Genomic DNA, 19,023 nt, shown 5'->3' with positions numbered 1-19,023 from the left:
GAATTAATTACAAATGTTATCAGTCGACGGTTTGCTTAGCGTGTCGCTGTCTAATTATTAGATATTATTACATCTAAACGGAATGCCTTAATCCGTGTATAAATAAATGTCGCGTGGGAGTGTTTATTACACGAGTCGTTTATCAGCACCGCGTTTTTATGTACCTACAACCCGACCGCAGCAGACAGCAGATTAATTGTTGAAAAGCTAAAACTGTAAAATATCCTAAACGGTTCGACACCGTGGGGGCGATTCAAAGGCGAATATCATTAAAGCAAGTATAACATTGTACATAGTAATGTGTGTCCAATTAAAAAAAACCTAAATTGAATCCAACCCCTAACAGCTAGTGCGTGATTGCATTACAACTGCCCTGACTGATACGATAATATTTTGGGACACTTTGTATAATAGTATTATAATACAATGGCCACCAAAGTTATGCTCTCAGTGAAGTGTGCACTCATTTACAAGAGTGATGACAGCGTACAACGAAAATACAATTTATATGCTAACACAATTATCCAACTATTATGTTGCGATAAATTTCATTTGTTTTTTTTTTTGGTGTATTAAAGTCTCGTGACGGTCGTTGTATGAAATGTGTGTGGCTGTAATGTGCCAAGTGCTGTTATTTTACTGAAATAATAATATCATATAATATAATTTTAGCCCAAATCAAAACACAAGCGGCAAGTGAACGACAGAGGTCGACCCAGTGACATAGTATTCGCCTAGCTACTTACAACACAACACAATGGTTAACATACTAAAAAAAAAAGAAAAAAAAGCTTACTCGTATATAAAAAAGTAACGACTAGAAGGATACAAAGACGGAAAATAGTAAATACACATCGAACAACGCGCTTGACGGTTTGCAACATATTATATCAACGTTACACGCCTGTTATGACTTATAGCCTCTGACAGCTTAAGGTAAACGGCCACAGCACTACCGGTATCGATCGCCTAAGTATATAATATATATATATATATATATATATATATATATATATATATATACAGCTGCAATGTCTAGACGTCCGCAGTGGACTCGCATCCAAAAATATGAAAACCAGTTAAATTGAATTTATCAATCATTAGTCGAAGGATTGGCATTTTCAACAATCCAGCTGCACTCTTCTGATGTACTGTTCCTCGCTATATTATCAGTATTACAGCGCCATAGTAGTGTACTTCCCAATCTCCGATTCTAATAAGACATTGGCAATAAGTGTTATGAAATATCTATAATTCTAAATTACATTGATCCATAATCCAAATTGTTAATAGATGTTCTCATTATAACATAACCAATCAGACATAGGTTGTACAAAATATGTTTTAAGATGTCTGAACTACTCCAGCCCCTCCAGTTGTACCAATGCACTGTAAATTGATATTATAATTTATAAATATATCAAGTTGTACCGAGATGTCAATAGGTGTTTTATGATTAATAGATGTTTTTAAATGTTGTATCTTGTATTAATCTATCTAATAGGCTATCTAACACTTGTTTATTATAACATATCAACTACACACGGCTCGAGAAGAGACACAACAGAATATAGTCTAGTTCCCAGGAAAGTATTAATATACGTTTCGATTTAGCGATGAATATTAATGGTCTTAATAATGAATATCTGTTTAGTCTTTCTTTAATAATATTTTAATAAAATAAAAACATTTTTATTTATTTATTTTTTATTTTACAAAAAACAATCTGTACAATAAGTATTTTTCCTAAATTAAAAAGCTTGAATATTTTAAAAGGAAGCCACCCATTGGTATCACCTCTTAAAATAAGAACATATAATATATTTTCTATAAATGGTGGTTTGGGCTTCAATTTTCAATATTATCTGTAGCATCAATTGTTAATCATTAATTTTCAAATCCTAAGCCTCTTTTACCCATTCTATCCCTGGGCGGCATAGCTTACAGTCCCACAGTGTTGTAAGTCAGCACTCAGTGAATGGGGGGGCGTGTATCAAAAAACGCGTTCGGTTGGTGCACTTGACTTTACAAGTGGTTTTTAAAAGTTTTACAAAATACTTAGCGACAGAAGATATTTTATAATAGAGACCGGGGCAAGCGTGACCGATGCGTTTTTAAAAAAAATATTCGTTTGCGCAGATTTTGAATTTTGACACCGATACAGGGGTGCACTGTGCACAGTAACCTCACTTTTAGGTGCACCTCGACCGTACTTACGCCTACCCATAATATATGGTATAACCGGCGGCAAATCGTCCGTTACATTATTTTGTAACACACACACATCATAATCATATAAACGGTCCGTCGAGTTCTTTGGAGAATCTGTATTAATTCTGTTTTTAATTAGCGGAGAACGAGATTCATATCATCGACGCTCCTGACACGTCCTGTCAGCGGCATCTTGAATTTAATTTTTTTTTATTACACAGCACAACGGTCATTAGTTATCACATAATGCGCATCGATAGGTGTGCACCGCCAGAAGACGTGCGCCCTCAACTCAGCCGGGCCCCAAATATTAACACATGTGTCGTGTGCTTTGTATAATAATTTAATACGAGTATTATTATTTTATAAACACACACAAACACAGCTCTGTTGCCGACGTTATTCGATTATAGACGTCACGCAGCGAAGAATCGACCTACACACAAATAAACGTTGAGCCTACATAATGTTAATATATTTTGTTATAATATAATCAACGTATCATTTGTGGGTATCTAAAAATGTACTTAATGTCCTTTATATTAGTTAAAAAGTGTAATCAAGCGAGTACACTTTTTATAATACTCTTGTAACAAGTAGGCTAGTGATAGGATCTTGCGCCTGCTTGGGTTTTTAGCAACTCTTTATTCCGCTCTAGTGCAAGCTATTCTGGATTATTGCTCGAGAGTGGAATCCACAAGTCGAGTTAAAATTAATTGAACGGGTCCAGAAACAGTTTCTTAGTTACCTACGTAGGTTTCTTACTGAAAATTGACCAACCCCAGCACCATTATATGGAACTGTCATGGATTTTTTTATCTCTGTTTTCTTAAGAGCAGTCGGCAAAGGGTGAGTCAGAATTGTTTTCTAAAATGAAAGCTTGGAGAGATGAATGTACCTTGGCTGCTTTAGCGTGAGACATTTCATTACCCACCTCCTGTTCAGTTTACTAATGTGTCGTCCTCCCTTGGTCGCAGGTGTATGCGATATTTAAACATTATGTATTTGGCCTTAAATATTTTTGGTTTTTGTAATTTTGAACTATTATCGTTAGTTTACATTTCTAATTTTGTGTTATAATCATTTTTATGTTTATCATTTTATATTGGCATTATCTTTGTATTTTCTAACTTCCAAGGTCGAAACTACTTTTTATTCTACATATCTATGTAATAAATGATATTATATTATGCACTTTACTCAGTAGTTGCATAATCAAGCATTTGTAAACGTAGTAGATCGGTGCCTCTGTCCCGTCGTCATTGGGTTTGGAGTAATCTGTTTGCATTTTCCTGCGATTACCTGCTATAGTAGTTGGTGTATTCTCTCGTTGCTGAGCTTGAGTTTAGTGGTTAACAATGCGATGCTAGCAGTAATTTTTACAACAGTTCGACCCGCATCTATATCCATAGATAGGTATTTCATTATCTTCTCGTATGTGTAATAACAAAAATATGATGTGTGTAGCGCGATTTTACGATTGAAGTCGTTATTAGGGTTAGTGATCGCGCGCAACAGATGTTTGTTGTTGGCGGCCGAGGTCTATCATTGCAAATTGCACACCGCTAAAATCACCGAGGACTCACACCTTTGTATTACAGCCATGTACAGTATATTGCACGCACACATGGTGTAATATAATATAATAATATTAACATCACACGGGGTATAATGATACAAAGACATTCTGGTCATAACGTGCTGCCGCGTTCGACGACGACGATGATGATAATAATGCATATATATACTTTAATATAGCGCTATAAATTTGCACGGCAATTTGCTCGGTATAACGAACTGCCAGCGCCGACACAAAGTTACGGCGTGCCAAAGCCTACAATAATAATGATAATAACAATACACTTTATATGTGCATACACACTTAGCAAACGCATGTAGGTACATGGCCATTGGAAGTTTGCACATAGAGGATCGTCGTCACCTCAATTCGCTTGGCCACCGAACGGGCACATAATGTAACACTACCGCAACGGATCATCACCGTACCGACATTATAATTACTATTAAATATTTTATTGTTGTACACGCGTGAGTGTAACATCATAAAAGATATGTACTTATATGAGGGGAGGAAGGTAAGGGGGAAGGTCATTGTTATCGCCCCGACTAGCCTATTTTTGATTACCGCTTTTCCATCGCTATATTTCTAAAGGAGTAAATACAAAAAGCAGAAATGTCTGAACTCGTCCAAATGACACGATATTGACTTCAGTGCAATTATAACGAGCAAAAGCGGTGGCTCGCAACGGCGATTTGTATACATGAATATACGGATCTAAATGCTGTAAATAATCACTCATTAGAACTGTAAATATTGTAATCCGACCAAATGGAAAACATTATTTTATCGCCATTTTTCGGACCTTAGGACCGTTTTTTTTACTAACCTTTTTTCTGTAGCTTCTGTCTTGCAGCCGAGCTGTTCATAGTAGTACCGATAATAAATCCAATAACCGCCGTACAAAAAAAGATTGGAGTCACTTGTAATTTTTTTTTGTTCGAGATTAATGGTCTGCAGGTCATTAGTATCGCCAGAGCTGTATAAAACAGCAAAGTTTTTTCTGTCATTTGTATGTAGGCTATAAATATTCTGTAGTTGAATATCAGTTTGTGCAAAAAGTAAGTGTGATTATAAACTATACTGCTAGTATTGGACATGTTGTTTTAATTGAGAAAACCTCCCTTTGTTTCGTAAGCGTAAAAAAAAATTAAAATATATACAATATAAAACATTAAACATATTTTACTAATACATGTATATAAACTAATTAAATTGAGGTAGTGCTTAGACAAATACTGATCAATACCGAGCCTAAGTATATAAACCACTAAGAAGTGTCCTTGCCGACCGAGATAAAAATTAGCCATTACACATTAATTGGGTATGTTAAAAAAAAAAGGTATACTATAAAATTATAAAAATACTATGATGTAAATGTTATATAGCTTATAATGCATGCGTCAATTCATACGTTGCTATTTTTATCTAAATTATTTTTAATTATTTTTATTGTGTATATATAAAATTACTAGAATTTTTTTTTTCAAAACACTAGCTAAATTATTTACAAAGTGTTGCCAAAATATTGAATCCCACGTGTCTCTCCACATATTTTTGTCTTTGGATATTTCTCCGAAGTCGCTGTGTATTTCATTATTATGATTATTTTTTTAATAACGAATTTAATGAAATAACATAATGTCGGTTTTAACTTAGATTAATCGTTTATTATTTTACATGTTTTAAACGTATGTCGTGACTAATCTATATATATATATAACTCAAATGCGCTGTCGAGTCTGTTGTGCATAAGCAGAGAACGCAAATCGGAAACACAAATATGATATTATCTGGCGCTAGTAGATCTTCAACATTTTGTGTTTAATTTATACTACATCACAATAAATACATATCGGAATTAGTGATAAATATTAGACTCTGGAGGTTTTCTGAAATACAAAACAAATAGTATGAATCCCCGTCTGAACGGTCGCATCGTATCGCATTATTCAAATGACTGCGGTGCGGATTGATCGAATCAGTTGGTATAAACCCAACTGCCATAAAGTTTGATAATTCGTATGTATTATAATTAATATAAATTTTAAAAATACCTTCTATAAGCTTTACGTTAAAGTTAAAACAACCCGATTTCGTTAACTGAGCTCATTCGAAATATTTCCTTTTTTTTTTTAGTCAACCAAGGACATGGTGTTTTTAATACGCTATGATGTGTTACAACAGATATATTATTGTTGTAATGATAGTGATATTGCATTTGGCCGTTGCAATACATTTTTACAATTCATTATAATGTTCTTTAAACGTAATAAATTAATTCACGACGATGACTCTTGCCCACACCATCAATAATCATAATGATAATAATTAATATACATATATTATACTAGTGTACCATTATAATTTGTTTACACCTACCGGTTTTATTCACTCATGTACATAAATATTACTCGTCGGTCCATGACACACTTGACATCCTTTTGCGAGGAACCGCACGCTTAAAAAAAAGGTGTTGACGCACCTAATACTATTATTGTTATTGATCTGAAATCATAACGTTGTTTATAATATTATTACACGTCGTTAAGTATCAAAAAAAAAAAAATGATTATAATAATATATAAATATAAAGAACGTACCTATATATATAATCATGCCCACATCCGGTATCCAAACAGCCCACGTTGGGCCAAAACATAATAATAATACCGCCATCTGTCCCCCATTTCTGTCATATAACAATAATAAGCCCGATAATAATTAAGGTGGTTAGCTTTGGCTAGAAGACAATAAATAGAAGAAGAAAACATATTCCCATACCCTATGGGTATAACGCGTGCAATGTACTTACTGTAATCATATGAATTATTATGAATATGACTGTACCCGAAGAATATAACTCTGAATAGGTATATACACTATTGTGTTGTTAAACACGACTGGTTTTCTATTTATAGGAGACGATAATCGATTAACCATTTTGGACGTTAGTGTCAAACCGCGTGGAACTCGTCCGTGGTTGTTGAATTGATTAAAAAAAAATAATTAAAAATAGTAGGTTTGGTATCTCAATCTATTTTGACGCATCAAGAGTAAGCGAACTACAGGTATATAGTACAAATAGACATTAAACAACAATTCGTTATAATAATATGAACCTATAATCTATAAAATGAACTCTGTTGACCTTTTTTAGATATACCTGCCAGATTCGATTTAACTATCGTCGAATAAGCGAATAAAGAAAACAATTGATTAGAAACACGGAGAGTGGTGACTATATTATATCAAGCGTATCCGGGGGGGGGGAGCTAGGGGTTCGGAGTTATAATTTATAACACCTCCCCTAACTAGATTTATTATTAAAATGATACATATTTTTGTACATTTAAAAAGGCCAGATCACAACTACCGAGCACGTATCAACCTTCCAAAAACGCTGCAATCCGTTTGAAATGGTTATACTCGGTTGATAATGACAAGTATTACCTTCGCAATTCACGGATGTCCCCGATCTAGACACCACTGTGTTTTATATGTAATGTGTATTTAATAAGAAAAAACTCTATTATAATAGCTGTAGAGATCCGTCACGGTCGTCGGCAATTTTTTCTGTCCGTCTCTCTTTTGTCTAAAGCGAATTTGATAAAAGACCCCCGATGCTAATGATGTGGCTGTGCAGCCCCAACTGAAGAGTGGATAGCCGGCGCAATAACAGTCAGAAATTGATGGGCATCCACAGCGCGGTAACGGCATATCGGAATGCCGTGTATAACTGTTAGTTTGCAGGGGAAGTGAACACTGTATAGCAGCTACACCGCTAACAAGGGGCCGAGAGGGTGGGCAAAAAATAACGAAACAGCATACGTCATTTGGATGTTCACTAATCTTGTTTTCCATTTAGGTCTCGGATAAGGGTTGGCGATCGACGAAGATGATGGGCCGGCGGAGGGGGAGGGGCACGGTCGGGTTCGACGTCAGTCGTGCGATAATATTAATGATGTCGCTGTGGAATTTATTTAACAACTGACGGCGGCGGCGGAAGAAAATATAAAAACTGTTTTAAACTGTAGCAAACGGGAGAATCTATCACTGTAATTAATGAACTTATAATGACAGGATGCTGCGCCATTAGTGTGCGTGTTTCAGACTCACTTTCGGTATCTTCTCCGGTTAGTCGACAATCTTTTTTTTCTTCGTTTTTTTTTTTTTTTTTTGCTACGGCAAGCGCGTTAGAGAAACGGCGGCAAAAACACCGGTAGTTGTCCCCGTAGACGCGATGGTAATTGTTGTTATTATTGTTATTGGGCGTTAGTTATTCCTATACTCGTTAGACGGTGGTTACCGTGTTTTAATATATTATTAATATTATACAGCGCGTATGTTGTCAATCTTTATATTATTATATTGTCGTCGGAAAAGACTATGGGCAAATCGGAAATCCATCCGGCACGGCCTGTCGATTCGTCCGGATTTTCTCCTTGTTTTTTCGATGCAAAATTATTTAATTGTATGCAAATCCGTCTTAGGCTAGACGGTTTTATAGATGTGGCATCCCTAACACGCGCCGCAACGGCCATGTACGATAGCAAATGTGTATTATATTATACTGTAAGCACTTGTCACACATATCATCCGAACGTAGACGGAACAGCGTGAGTAACAAGAAATAAGAATCATTTCGTCGTGCCTAAACAACAGTGCGTACACCGTGTTTCCGGCATGTCACGTAAACGATCGTGTAACAACATACAAATGGTCGTTTGCTCGAGACAGAAAAAATCCGGAGCTTCTTCTTCGAGTCGTTTAAAAATTTAGGTACATAAGTTTGGGCTTAATGGGGGGGGAGGGGGTCATGTAAAATGCCGTTTTTCCAGGATGTTTAAAAAAAAATGGTAAGATTTATTAAAATAAAATAAATAACATCATGAAATTGGCTATTTAAATTATTTAATTACAAAATTTCATATCGAAAAAATTAAAAATTGTGGCGATACAGCTCCTAGAATTTGGTATTTTAATTTTGAGCCGTGTAGCGTACAGGTTGCTCTAATTATCTAAAAAATATTTCCACATTTTTCTGTTAAAACACGTTTATACGCTTTGTTTGAATCTAAAATACAAAAAAAACACCACCTTTTTTTTTGTAAAAACACTGTAATACACTTTTAGATTCACTCAAAGGCGGAAGGCCAGTAAGTTAAGGTAAAATTCACCAAACCACATACCACGGTTTGGAACACGCCACTAGAGTGCGCCTATAAAGGTACACTATAGGTATATTTAGACTTTAAATGACAATTTAAATATTTAAGAGAACAATCTACAGATGATAGACTAGTTTTCTAATCAATAAAAAACAACTTATTTCACACGACCCTTAAGAAAACGTGATACCCCCAATTTATTTAGGAGTTAGGTACAAAACATATTTTATTTGTAAAATCTTAATTTAAGGCTTAAACTGTAATGCGTGTAATTATTAGCTTAGTAATTAGAACTCATTTTCGGTAGTTAATTTTTATTTTCGGACTATCACAGCATCATTAATAGGATGGCGGTTTTCAAGAAAAATGTGATTTTAAATGTTAATTATTAAGTTTATCGAAAGAAGGATATGACGTTGTCTCCAAAACCTTATCTTTCGTTTCCATTTGCTTTTTAGGTATTTTTGCTCTAAAATCATTACGTAGCGAGTAAAACGTATTCTGCGACCTGCGTAGGTATGTTTTTTAACACTAGAAAATTGGATGTATAACGTCCTCTTAAGACAAACCTAGTACACCATAAACGTTGTAATTTTATCATCTGTTCGGATGAAACAAGCCGTATGGCTGAAAATATGTTAAAATAAAAGTGAACATCCCCCAAAAAAAAAAATCCTATTGGTATTCTTGGTACTGACCTAACTCAATGGTTCTATTGAGTGTTATCAAAAAAAAAAAAAATACAATTTCAAAACAGCAAAAAACTACCTTCTCGCATTTATATCTAGTACAATACTGAGGTCTATATTACACCCTCGCAGTGTCCTCCGGTTCCGGTTCGGACTAACCGATGTCCTGTTTATTTTAAATCCGCCAACAGACTGCAATTTACACACCATGGACGTTTCGTGATATACATGCGACCGATTGTCTCATATATATATATATATATATATATAACTGTAATCTACAATCACAATAGATACAAAATAGTAGTATATTATATAGTATTGCTATTGTAATGACACGGTGTTCGTGACTGAGATCATATGAATTAACCGCTCGCACCCATTGTATACTTTCAAAACAAATAGAATATATTTTAATTAAACCATCAAATAATAATAATAATAATAGAAATAATGATGATGGGTTATGTATAATTTACTTGTTTGAGCGTACGTGTGCATGTGTGCATAGCGCATCGTTGTTAATTAATCTGTTAATATTTAAAATCTGTAATGCGCAGACGGTCTCAGTTCGTATTATTATTATTGTACAATGTACATCATCATATTATATAATGATAATAATACTATATAAACGGCAAACCGCCACCGATGCGTGTGTCAAAACCGTCGGAGGTAGGCCCAAGTGACGTGTGGCTGAACGCCAACTGGACTAATGCAGTCTTAATGAAACACGTGTTGAGATTTTTTTTCCACTCTCTCTTTTTTTTTTAGGTTATCAGCAACCGAAATGGTACTTTTTTTTTGTATTATTAATTCACTTATTGTCGGGGTTGTTACCTTTGAGTTTATGCGACATCCGGTTAGCGCGACAGTGTCACAAAACGCATACTCGACGTCATATTTTAGACTCTACACGCACAAGTCGCACTGACGACATAATATTATTACTATTTTGACCGTAAAAATACGAGTGGCAACGTTGGCCGGTTAAAATTATCTTAAGAAGAACTCAACGCTACAATCGGTCTTGCATACCGTGTAATTTAACGTAAGATAGGCGACATCAATAAGACTTGAAAAAAAAATAAGAAACAATTATAAAACTATATTTTTTTTAAAAATCTTACACTAGTATAGTCATATAGCTTTATTGTTACTGTTAACTACAACATCTCTTATCACTAATATCTTATCATTTATGTATTATCTCTTATCAATCATCTTTTATCGTTTATCTTTTATCACTTATCATTTATTTCTTATTTCTTGTCTCTAATCATTGTTATCTTATAATTTATGGAGTAAGGGCCGAAAAGGACTGAAAATGAAGTGACCCCTCTTTTAAGGTGATCTTTTTGCACTGAACAACAGGGAATATATATATTTTTTTAAGTCATTATCTTTTTACTTAATTGTCGAAACTTTTAATTTTTGACTATTCGAAAAAATTAAAACGGGGGTCCCCCAGATGTCCAATAACCTATTACTTACCTTTTATACTGGAAAACTCTGTACAATCAAATTTTATCGTTTACATACAACTTCATTTGGAACTTGGGCCAGCCATAGTCATAAATCTTTTTAAAGCCCCTTTTGTTAAAAAACTCTTAATAATATGGATATTTTTTTCAGCAAGAGGAGCAACAGTTGAACACACATCAGTCGCCAATTGAAATTGCAGCGGAAAAAATGACAACTGACGCTACGGATAGCTCGAGGCTCGGCTTGAACCTTAACCTCAGCGTGGTGCAGCCTCACTCTTATCATTGGCTTCAGTCACCGAAAGCAGGGTCTGACGAGGAGGACGAGGAAGACCGCAGAAGGGCCGACGATGGTTGTTCTCCGGAAGATGAACCGGATATCCTGGAAATGCAGGTAAAATAACTATTATTGTTATTGCATTCGGTTCTTTGTGTGTAATTAATTTCCCCTGAAATTTTAAATATCCTACCGTAGCCATGTTAAACAAAAATGGGCCAATTAAACAAAATAGCAAATTGTTTTTAAATATTAGCCGGGTTGTACAACCTACTTATAAAATATTTACTTTTTGTAGAACTATCACGGGATATTAAATGTGATATTTAAAAAGAAACTGCTTAATGTATATTGATTCCTTAAACTACTAAATATGTAAACCAAATTTAGTTATTTTTTATGATAATGTTCTTTTTAAATATTCAGAGAATACTTGAATCGATAATAGCACAAACAACACGAGTTAATTTTGTAAAACTTTTACATAATTGATAAAAACAGATAAAAACACATGACTTGTTTCATATAAAACGTGACCTTTCTGGAATCATCGATTCATTTAGTTTAGTTTGTACAACTGTAGTATAATGCAACGCTACCCGTAAAAAATAATATCTTGTAACTTGTTACAATCTTTTTTTTTTGTCGTTGAGGAAAGAAAATTATTGAACGATAAAAATTTGTTTTTATATTTTACTCCCTCTTCCCAACAATTTGAAAAATAATTAGTACAAATAATAACTGAACAATAGTATTGTTCAAAGCCAAATATCAAATATTGTGAAATATTCTAAAGATTAGAGAATGTTTCTCAAATTAAACGTGATTCGGACTTACTTATTTTTTTTGTAGGTTTATGGGGCATTCTATTTTATAACGGATAATCCGTTTTTATTATTTCGTTATTTGAACATTGTTTTAGCGCGAAGAACGCGAAACGCTCAACCAGTTGGCCAGACGATTGGCTAGCGCTCCGCCCGGACTTATGGGCCATACGGCTTCCATGCTCCAGCACTTGGTGTACCCTAGACTTCCGGGTGGCGGTGGATTAACAACCGGTCTTAACATGGCTTCTGCCGTTGCTGCTGCTGCTTACGCGTCCAAAAGACCTTCGGACCCGATTTCGCCGACCGGGTCTAGCAGATCCAGCGTGACGCCACCCGGCCAAGACTACACGTCTGACAATGGGGCGTCGATGACGTCCAGAAAGGGCGAGGCGCAATCTTGGACGTTCGAAGAACAATTCAGACAGGTAAGACAGTAAAATCACCAATTCATGTGCAACGCAGGTATATCATTGTTCGGAACGCGCATTATTCAATAATATTGTAAACAACAGTTTTGTGAATACTGCTTTTCGGGGGTTCGGGATTTTGAGGCGGCGTAAAACACTACAATATACCATTACATTGTAGTCAAATATGATTATTATTACTATTATTATATAAAATAAATAAAACAACACAATATACACACACACATAGTAGCTGCGTTCGCACCACGACGATGTGTCCTTTTTTTTTTCTCATGGAGGTCGACGACACGCGTGCACAAAAGAACACAATCAGTGTGTGTGTGTGTATGAACTGGTAATGAAACAAATAGAGTACTAAATATAATAATATGTGTATATAATATTATTTACGACGGGAGTAAAAAAAAAACATATACCCATTTTATGTGTGAATGAAAGAAATTTCTATACACACACACACACACCTGTTTGAATTGGTCACAAGAGACGGCGAAATTAATAAGAGCGTCTCTGTGGACAATATACATACAATGTGCCGGTGACGGCGACTACAACACTCCCGGGTGAGAATACGATAATTTATGTAAAATAAAAAAAATGAAGAAAAAAACCGTGAGAGACGGATTTCGATCATGTAGACCGATTTGTCATCTTCACGTGCACCTGCCGCCTCCGTGACGTTCGTTCTCATCCGCATGGCATATGCATATCGACCTGCTGCAGCCATGCGCGCGCGGTCAACCCAAAATGACCTCACGGCTCTCTCCGTTTGTACATTATAATACCTTAAATAATAATAATAATAAAAATATGGTAAAGAAACATCTTGTTGGTGCGCTTGTAGCTAGTAAGGGACACGAAGAAAACCTGTGCCTAGTCCCTGCTCCTTTAAAAGAAGTGCCAAACCTACACCACTATTAATATTATAGGAGTTAAAGACGCAGCTCAATTCTGCACCGAAGCCACTGATTACCTAATTTTAATTTTCTCATGAAATACAGTGGTCGATCCGAGGAGGGACATACCTACAGGTATAATCTGACTCATTCTCTACAAAACTTATATTCTAACAAATATATATATATATATATATATATTTGTTTGTATAATATTAGCTATATTATCATGTTTCAAATAATACCAATATGAAAACTATAGGTGTTCGTAGTCAAATGATGGTACTGAATTATTTTGATACGATGACAACACAATTGCCTTGCTTACCTTTTATTTTTTACCGTGTACGATCAAAGTGAATAAGATTTTGTATTCTACAAAGCTCTTTGGCTAATCGTCCATTTGGTGATTTTATAATGAAAAAACTTAAAGACTAAAACAAATGTGAGCGTAAAATTCGGAAAGTTAATTACAGGTCAAAGGTTATCACATTTGGCAATGTCATCAAAATATATTATACAAAAATTACTACTGGTATTTATGAAAAGATATTATAGCTCTCTAAAAACCCATATTAAGTTAATATTTTATAATTGTATTGTTTATTGTAATAACATAATTATCTAAATGATAAAAACAAAAATATTTGATTAAAAAACAAATACTAATTAGTTGTACCTACAAACATTTTGCTATTTAATCTGCATTAAAAAAACAAATCTGAAAACATTCATTGTACTTTTGTAGACTTTAGAGAAGTCCGTTCAATCTTTTTAGCTTAAGATTGTAATTTTTTAAATTAATATTATTGAAAAAAGTTTAAATCCATAACTTGGCTATAACTGAGAATGATACTTTGAAACGTTGTGATTAAGATCAATCTAATAGTTACTACAATTATTCTTGATTATTTTATAAAAGGAAAAATAATAATTCTCATTATTTTCATTATTTCTACTAATTGTATAATGCAATAATATTTTTATAGTTTTACTGTTGTACTTATACAATATTGTATTTTCTAAAGCATTTACAGAGCACCGTTATGATTTCTATTGTCAGTTGTTTTGTCTAAAATTAACTTTTACAAAACATCTTTTTGAATTGATTATTCTATAGATAGGTACACTTACATAATACATTTGCATACTGTATAAAATATATGTATATATATATATATATAGGTTCTTCGCTTCGTGAACATTGGGATAGCAATTTCAAGCGTAGATACCCGGTAGTAACGATGGGTACGTACACACGCATGACTTTCTTCAGTCAATTTACTAGTAAAATTATTTTTAGTGTTGATTAGCGTTTAACAAATGAGTTAGAATAAATTACTATTGTATGTGTTGTTATATTTTTCAAAGCCGGAGCCCAAACACTGATTTAACATTATGTTGGTTCTTATTTAGAAACAAAAAATAAACCCCTTCGAGATTGATCAGGTCCAATTTTCTTCACTCGACCGACAATATTATAATAATCAGTCAAAATAATTATAATACATTATTCCAACGGCACGACCGAGGGGGCTTGAGATTTTTTAATTTTTGTTTTTGTAATTTTGATTATCGAACGGTAATGACGGCTTTGGACTCGTACACGCGTGTGGCAAGCAGCATATTATAGTATATAATCTATTAAGATTTCTCCTTTTTAAGAATTACATATTCCGGATTATTATTATTGTTATTATTATTAATATATACAATAATATAAATGCGTTTTATTCTGTCGACCGCTGCCGTCGCGGTATTGACTGATTGGTCGATGGCGTACGCCCACTCCAAGTTTAAAAAAAAAAAATATATATATGTAAGTATATTATACAAAAAATATTGTTCCGAATTGATCGAAGAAGAAAATATATTATATATATTATAAATAGAGAAGGAAAACTATAGATGAGAAGAGCGAGCGAGAGGGGCAGAAAATTACACGCCCCGCTCCCCGGTACAGTTAATTACGGTTTAGTGTATAGCTGATGTTGTTGTGCTGCTGATTGATAGGCCATCCGTACATGGGAATCTCTGGTCATTATTATTGTATAGAGCTCTTCTCTCTCTCTCTCTCTCTCTCTGTCGTAGGTATACACAAAAAAAACCGATCAACCGATTTATTTGCTTTTCCCAATTATTATAGACAATGAATAATCGCGGCCGATTAACGGGCCGCAGACGTACATTTTTTTGATTCGGCCGACCGAATAAATGGCAGACAATCGGTCATAACCCGGAGCCGCTCGACACCTTCACATGTTTCGTCATCCACAATGTATCGGCCCCACACACATAACAGTCGATCCATCGTGTGTTTGGACGCTCTCCGTCGACAGTAATTGCACTGTCGATAGTAGCGAGTACCTAATAATAGTGTACGATAATAACAATAATAATAATAATAATAATAATCGCCCTTAATGGTTTAGATTTTTCGAAAAAAATATCGTGACTGTTGTTTTTTTTTCGTTTTTCTCCGAGTTTGACTACCGGTCGCGAACGTTGACCGCGCACCACAGCCGACCGTGCAGCTAAATTGACATTAACGCTGTTCATATCTACGTCCTGCCAAATCAGTTTAAAGAAACGGTCGCTCAAAGTCTTAGATATTCCGTAACTCTCACTCCGAGTGAGTGGTCAGCAGATTCCGACTTGGACTTCATTATTAAATCCTAAATTCGTATTTGGATGTATAGTGTCAATGAACGCTCCATTCTCTCACGTTGCCCCATGTTCTAGTTATTTCTTATAGCATACTAACCAATTGTACTAATTTTGCAAAAAAAAAATACTAGCTATTGACATTTCTTCTTCTTATAAATGCCCTCTTATTTGAACAGGAAATGATCAATGGGTTTTAAACCATAATATGTAATGTTTGGAATTCTTTGGTTTTCCATTGTCCTTTAAGTCGATACATTACTTATAAAAAAAAATAATACATCTTCAATTTCACCTACACACCGCTCGACTTGTCGAGTACACTATTTGGCACAGACAGATTAATGACGGCATAAGTTATTAATTTGTTCGTTGTTTTTGTACCACTTTATCTTATTAGGTATATATCTGAAGCGGTCTATTGGTCGCGATTGGTGTGTTTTAAAATAATGACCATCGACCCGGTGTTGGAACAAATGTATTTAGTTTCACTTCGGCGAAAAAGCTTGTCGAATGTGTTGTATCGTTTAAAAATCACGTACCTTTACTGTTCACAGTGTACTGTTCAAGTTATATGTGTGTATTACATTGAATATACAAATCTTGTTGCGCTAGTTCGCTTCAGATCCACGTGTGAAACAATATTAGGCCAGTCTAATCAATAGTAGTCAATCGTCTAAATCCCAATATCAGTTCCCGTATCTGTGATAAACATAACCAAATAGATCCTACTTCCTATTACAGGCCATAAATTATCACGTGAACGATTAGATCTAAAAAAAACATATTTTGCTTACCGAGCTAATTTTAATAGGTTAGTCGCGTGCACCCAGTCCTCAAGAGAAATTCTCTTCGGTTTTGAAATATACATTGATTGTGGGAATAAATTGTTGTTCAGAGAAAACAATTTCAAATCATGACCTATAAGCACTTGTTGTACGTGGCACGGAGTTAAGTACCAATACCACACTCGCACATTACGGTTTTCTCGTAGCTTTTATTGCGAAATACAGCTCAACGATTACAGCTTATTTATCAATTATGATACAATTAAAAATACCTTAGCTTTAATATTAGTGTACAATATATAAAGAACGTATATAATCATAAGAATGAAAAAAAAAAATTACAAAACCAACATTAAAAATGAAGGACGTGACAGAAAGAATTAGAAAAACCGGTAGTGATTTAAAAATGTTACATAGCTTATAAGAATTAAGGACAAAGAATGATAAGGGATTTTTTTTTTTAAAGTTAAAGACAATTAGTGATAACGTGAAAAATATTCGGATTATTTCTTTATTTTGAACGTGTACAGTGGGATAGAGTTACGGACACATGGAAGTTGCGTGAGGATTGTATATTGTGACCAATCCTATGATTGTGACAGCACAGCCCATTAGTAGGTTAAGATCCTGAAACCACAGGTAACGAAAAATAGCTGGACAGATAGATATGAAACGGCGAGGAAGAGATAATCATTCATGTTGCTAAGCTTGAAGGACTGAGGAACAATGGAGATATGAAAAATATTAGATTATGGGAATTCGCTGAAGGGGGTGAAGGAAGGAGCAACTTTCATACCTTTAATATCAATATAACCGTGAATCCAATGTTGGACTCATAAACCGTGTTCACGAATTTATTATGAAAAGAGGTTTGTAAAAATAAAGATCAAGAGTTATTGTTGAGAATTAAAGAAGGAACATGGGTATTAAAAATAGATTAGATAAATAGGCGTGCTTGAGAAGCTAATCAAATTATGAATCGTTATTAGTCGAAGAAAACACATGCATAATAGTGTAACGTGTAAATCTTAGAAAAATACTCAGTGAACGAGAAAGATTGTTGTGTAATCGTGAAGGATTTTTTAAATTATTGAGGAATTAAAAAAAGATCAGCTAGCAGAAACTACCGGAGCCCATTGAGTGTTTAAGATCAGACAATAATTATTGGGGAAATTTCAAGAGATTGCGGTTAGAGTACTTGGAATATTATAGTTCTCTAAAACGTCGATATTATTTCAAATAGTTTCTCGCGGTTTTTCTTCTCCGGACAAGATTCGTCTATAAACAGCCTTTGCCCGCGTATTGACGATAAATTGAAAATGCTCACCCTTATTTTTCAATGTACTTCTCTACTGTGCACCTCCACAGCATACGATTTTATTACAGACAGAACGGCTAACTGTAAATTGCTTTCACGCGCGTCTGGATGTTTTCGTGTGCTTTTGTGTATGTATGGAATAATAATAAAGACGTTTCGGTCGGATAATAATATGATCCGGCTTTTTGGAAGAGGATTAAGCAAGCACTCGCACGTATATAATACCTATCATTCGCGTGTCGTTTTCAATTATCCGGCGTTTGTCCGCTGACCGTTTTATCATCTCGAGCAGTGTAGCTACCCATCGACAAAAATAGTACCCTATTAGAGATCTGCTCGAGTACATAGGGTGACCGTTGGACACAGGGGAAACAAAACGTGTAACGACTATTAATTGTACGTTCGAGTTAATCGATTTGTAATGGGTTTGTGCAGAATTATTTAATACACAAGTTTGCGGTTTCAATGTGCACATCAACGTTGATGACAGTGTTTTAAGTCCGAATGCATAATTAAGTGCACATCAGCCTTCTATCGGATGTGTTGAGAAACATGAAACATTGAATTACAACACAGTTCGAAAAATAACGACTTCAAAAATATTAGGGCACTTGGGAAACTTGTTGGTCCAACTCTGTATTTTTTTTCCGTGAAGATACTAGTGCCGACAATAGAACGGTTATTTTGTCAT

At 34.6% G+C, this 19,023-nt stretch overlaps 1 protein-coding gene across 2 annotated transcripts in view; it reads left to right on the top strand.

Annotated features, from left to right (window-relative positions):
* LOC126835444 (protein dead ringer-like) overlaps window positions 1-19,023 on the top strand; it is a 70,614-nt gene that overhangs the window by 11,276 nt on the left and 40,315 nt on the right. For both annotated transcript variants that reach the window (XM_050568036.1, XM_050568037.1), the window contains exons 2-3: window positions 11,286-11,528; window positions 12,334-12,663. In XM_050568036.1, the coding sequence (XP_050423993.1) occupies window positions 11,343-11,528; window positions 12,334-12,663 (516 nt within the window). In that variant the 5' untranslated portion in view covers window positions 11,286-11,342. The remainder of the gene's footprint in view (window positions 1-11,285; window positions 11,529-12,333; window positions 12,664-19,023) is intronic.

Source organism: Adelges cooleyi, unplaced genomic scaffold (genome assembly GCF_023614345.1).
Source record: "Adelges cooleyi isolate 19-005CV unplaced genomic scaffold, UGA_ACOO_1.1 ACOO_flye_CR_arks_rails_tigmint_CR_PRNA_23, whole genome shotgun sequence".
NCBI classification, from domain to species: Eukaryota; Metazoa; Arthropoda; class Insecta; order Hemiptera; family Adelgidae; genus Adelges; species Adelges cooleyi.
Note: the sequence above shows the minus strand (reverse complement) of the source record. Positions and strands in the feature narration are given on the sequence as shown.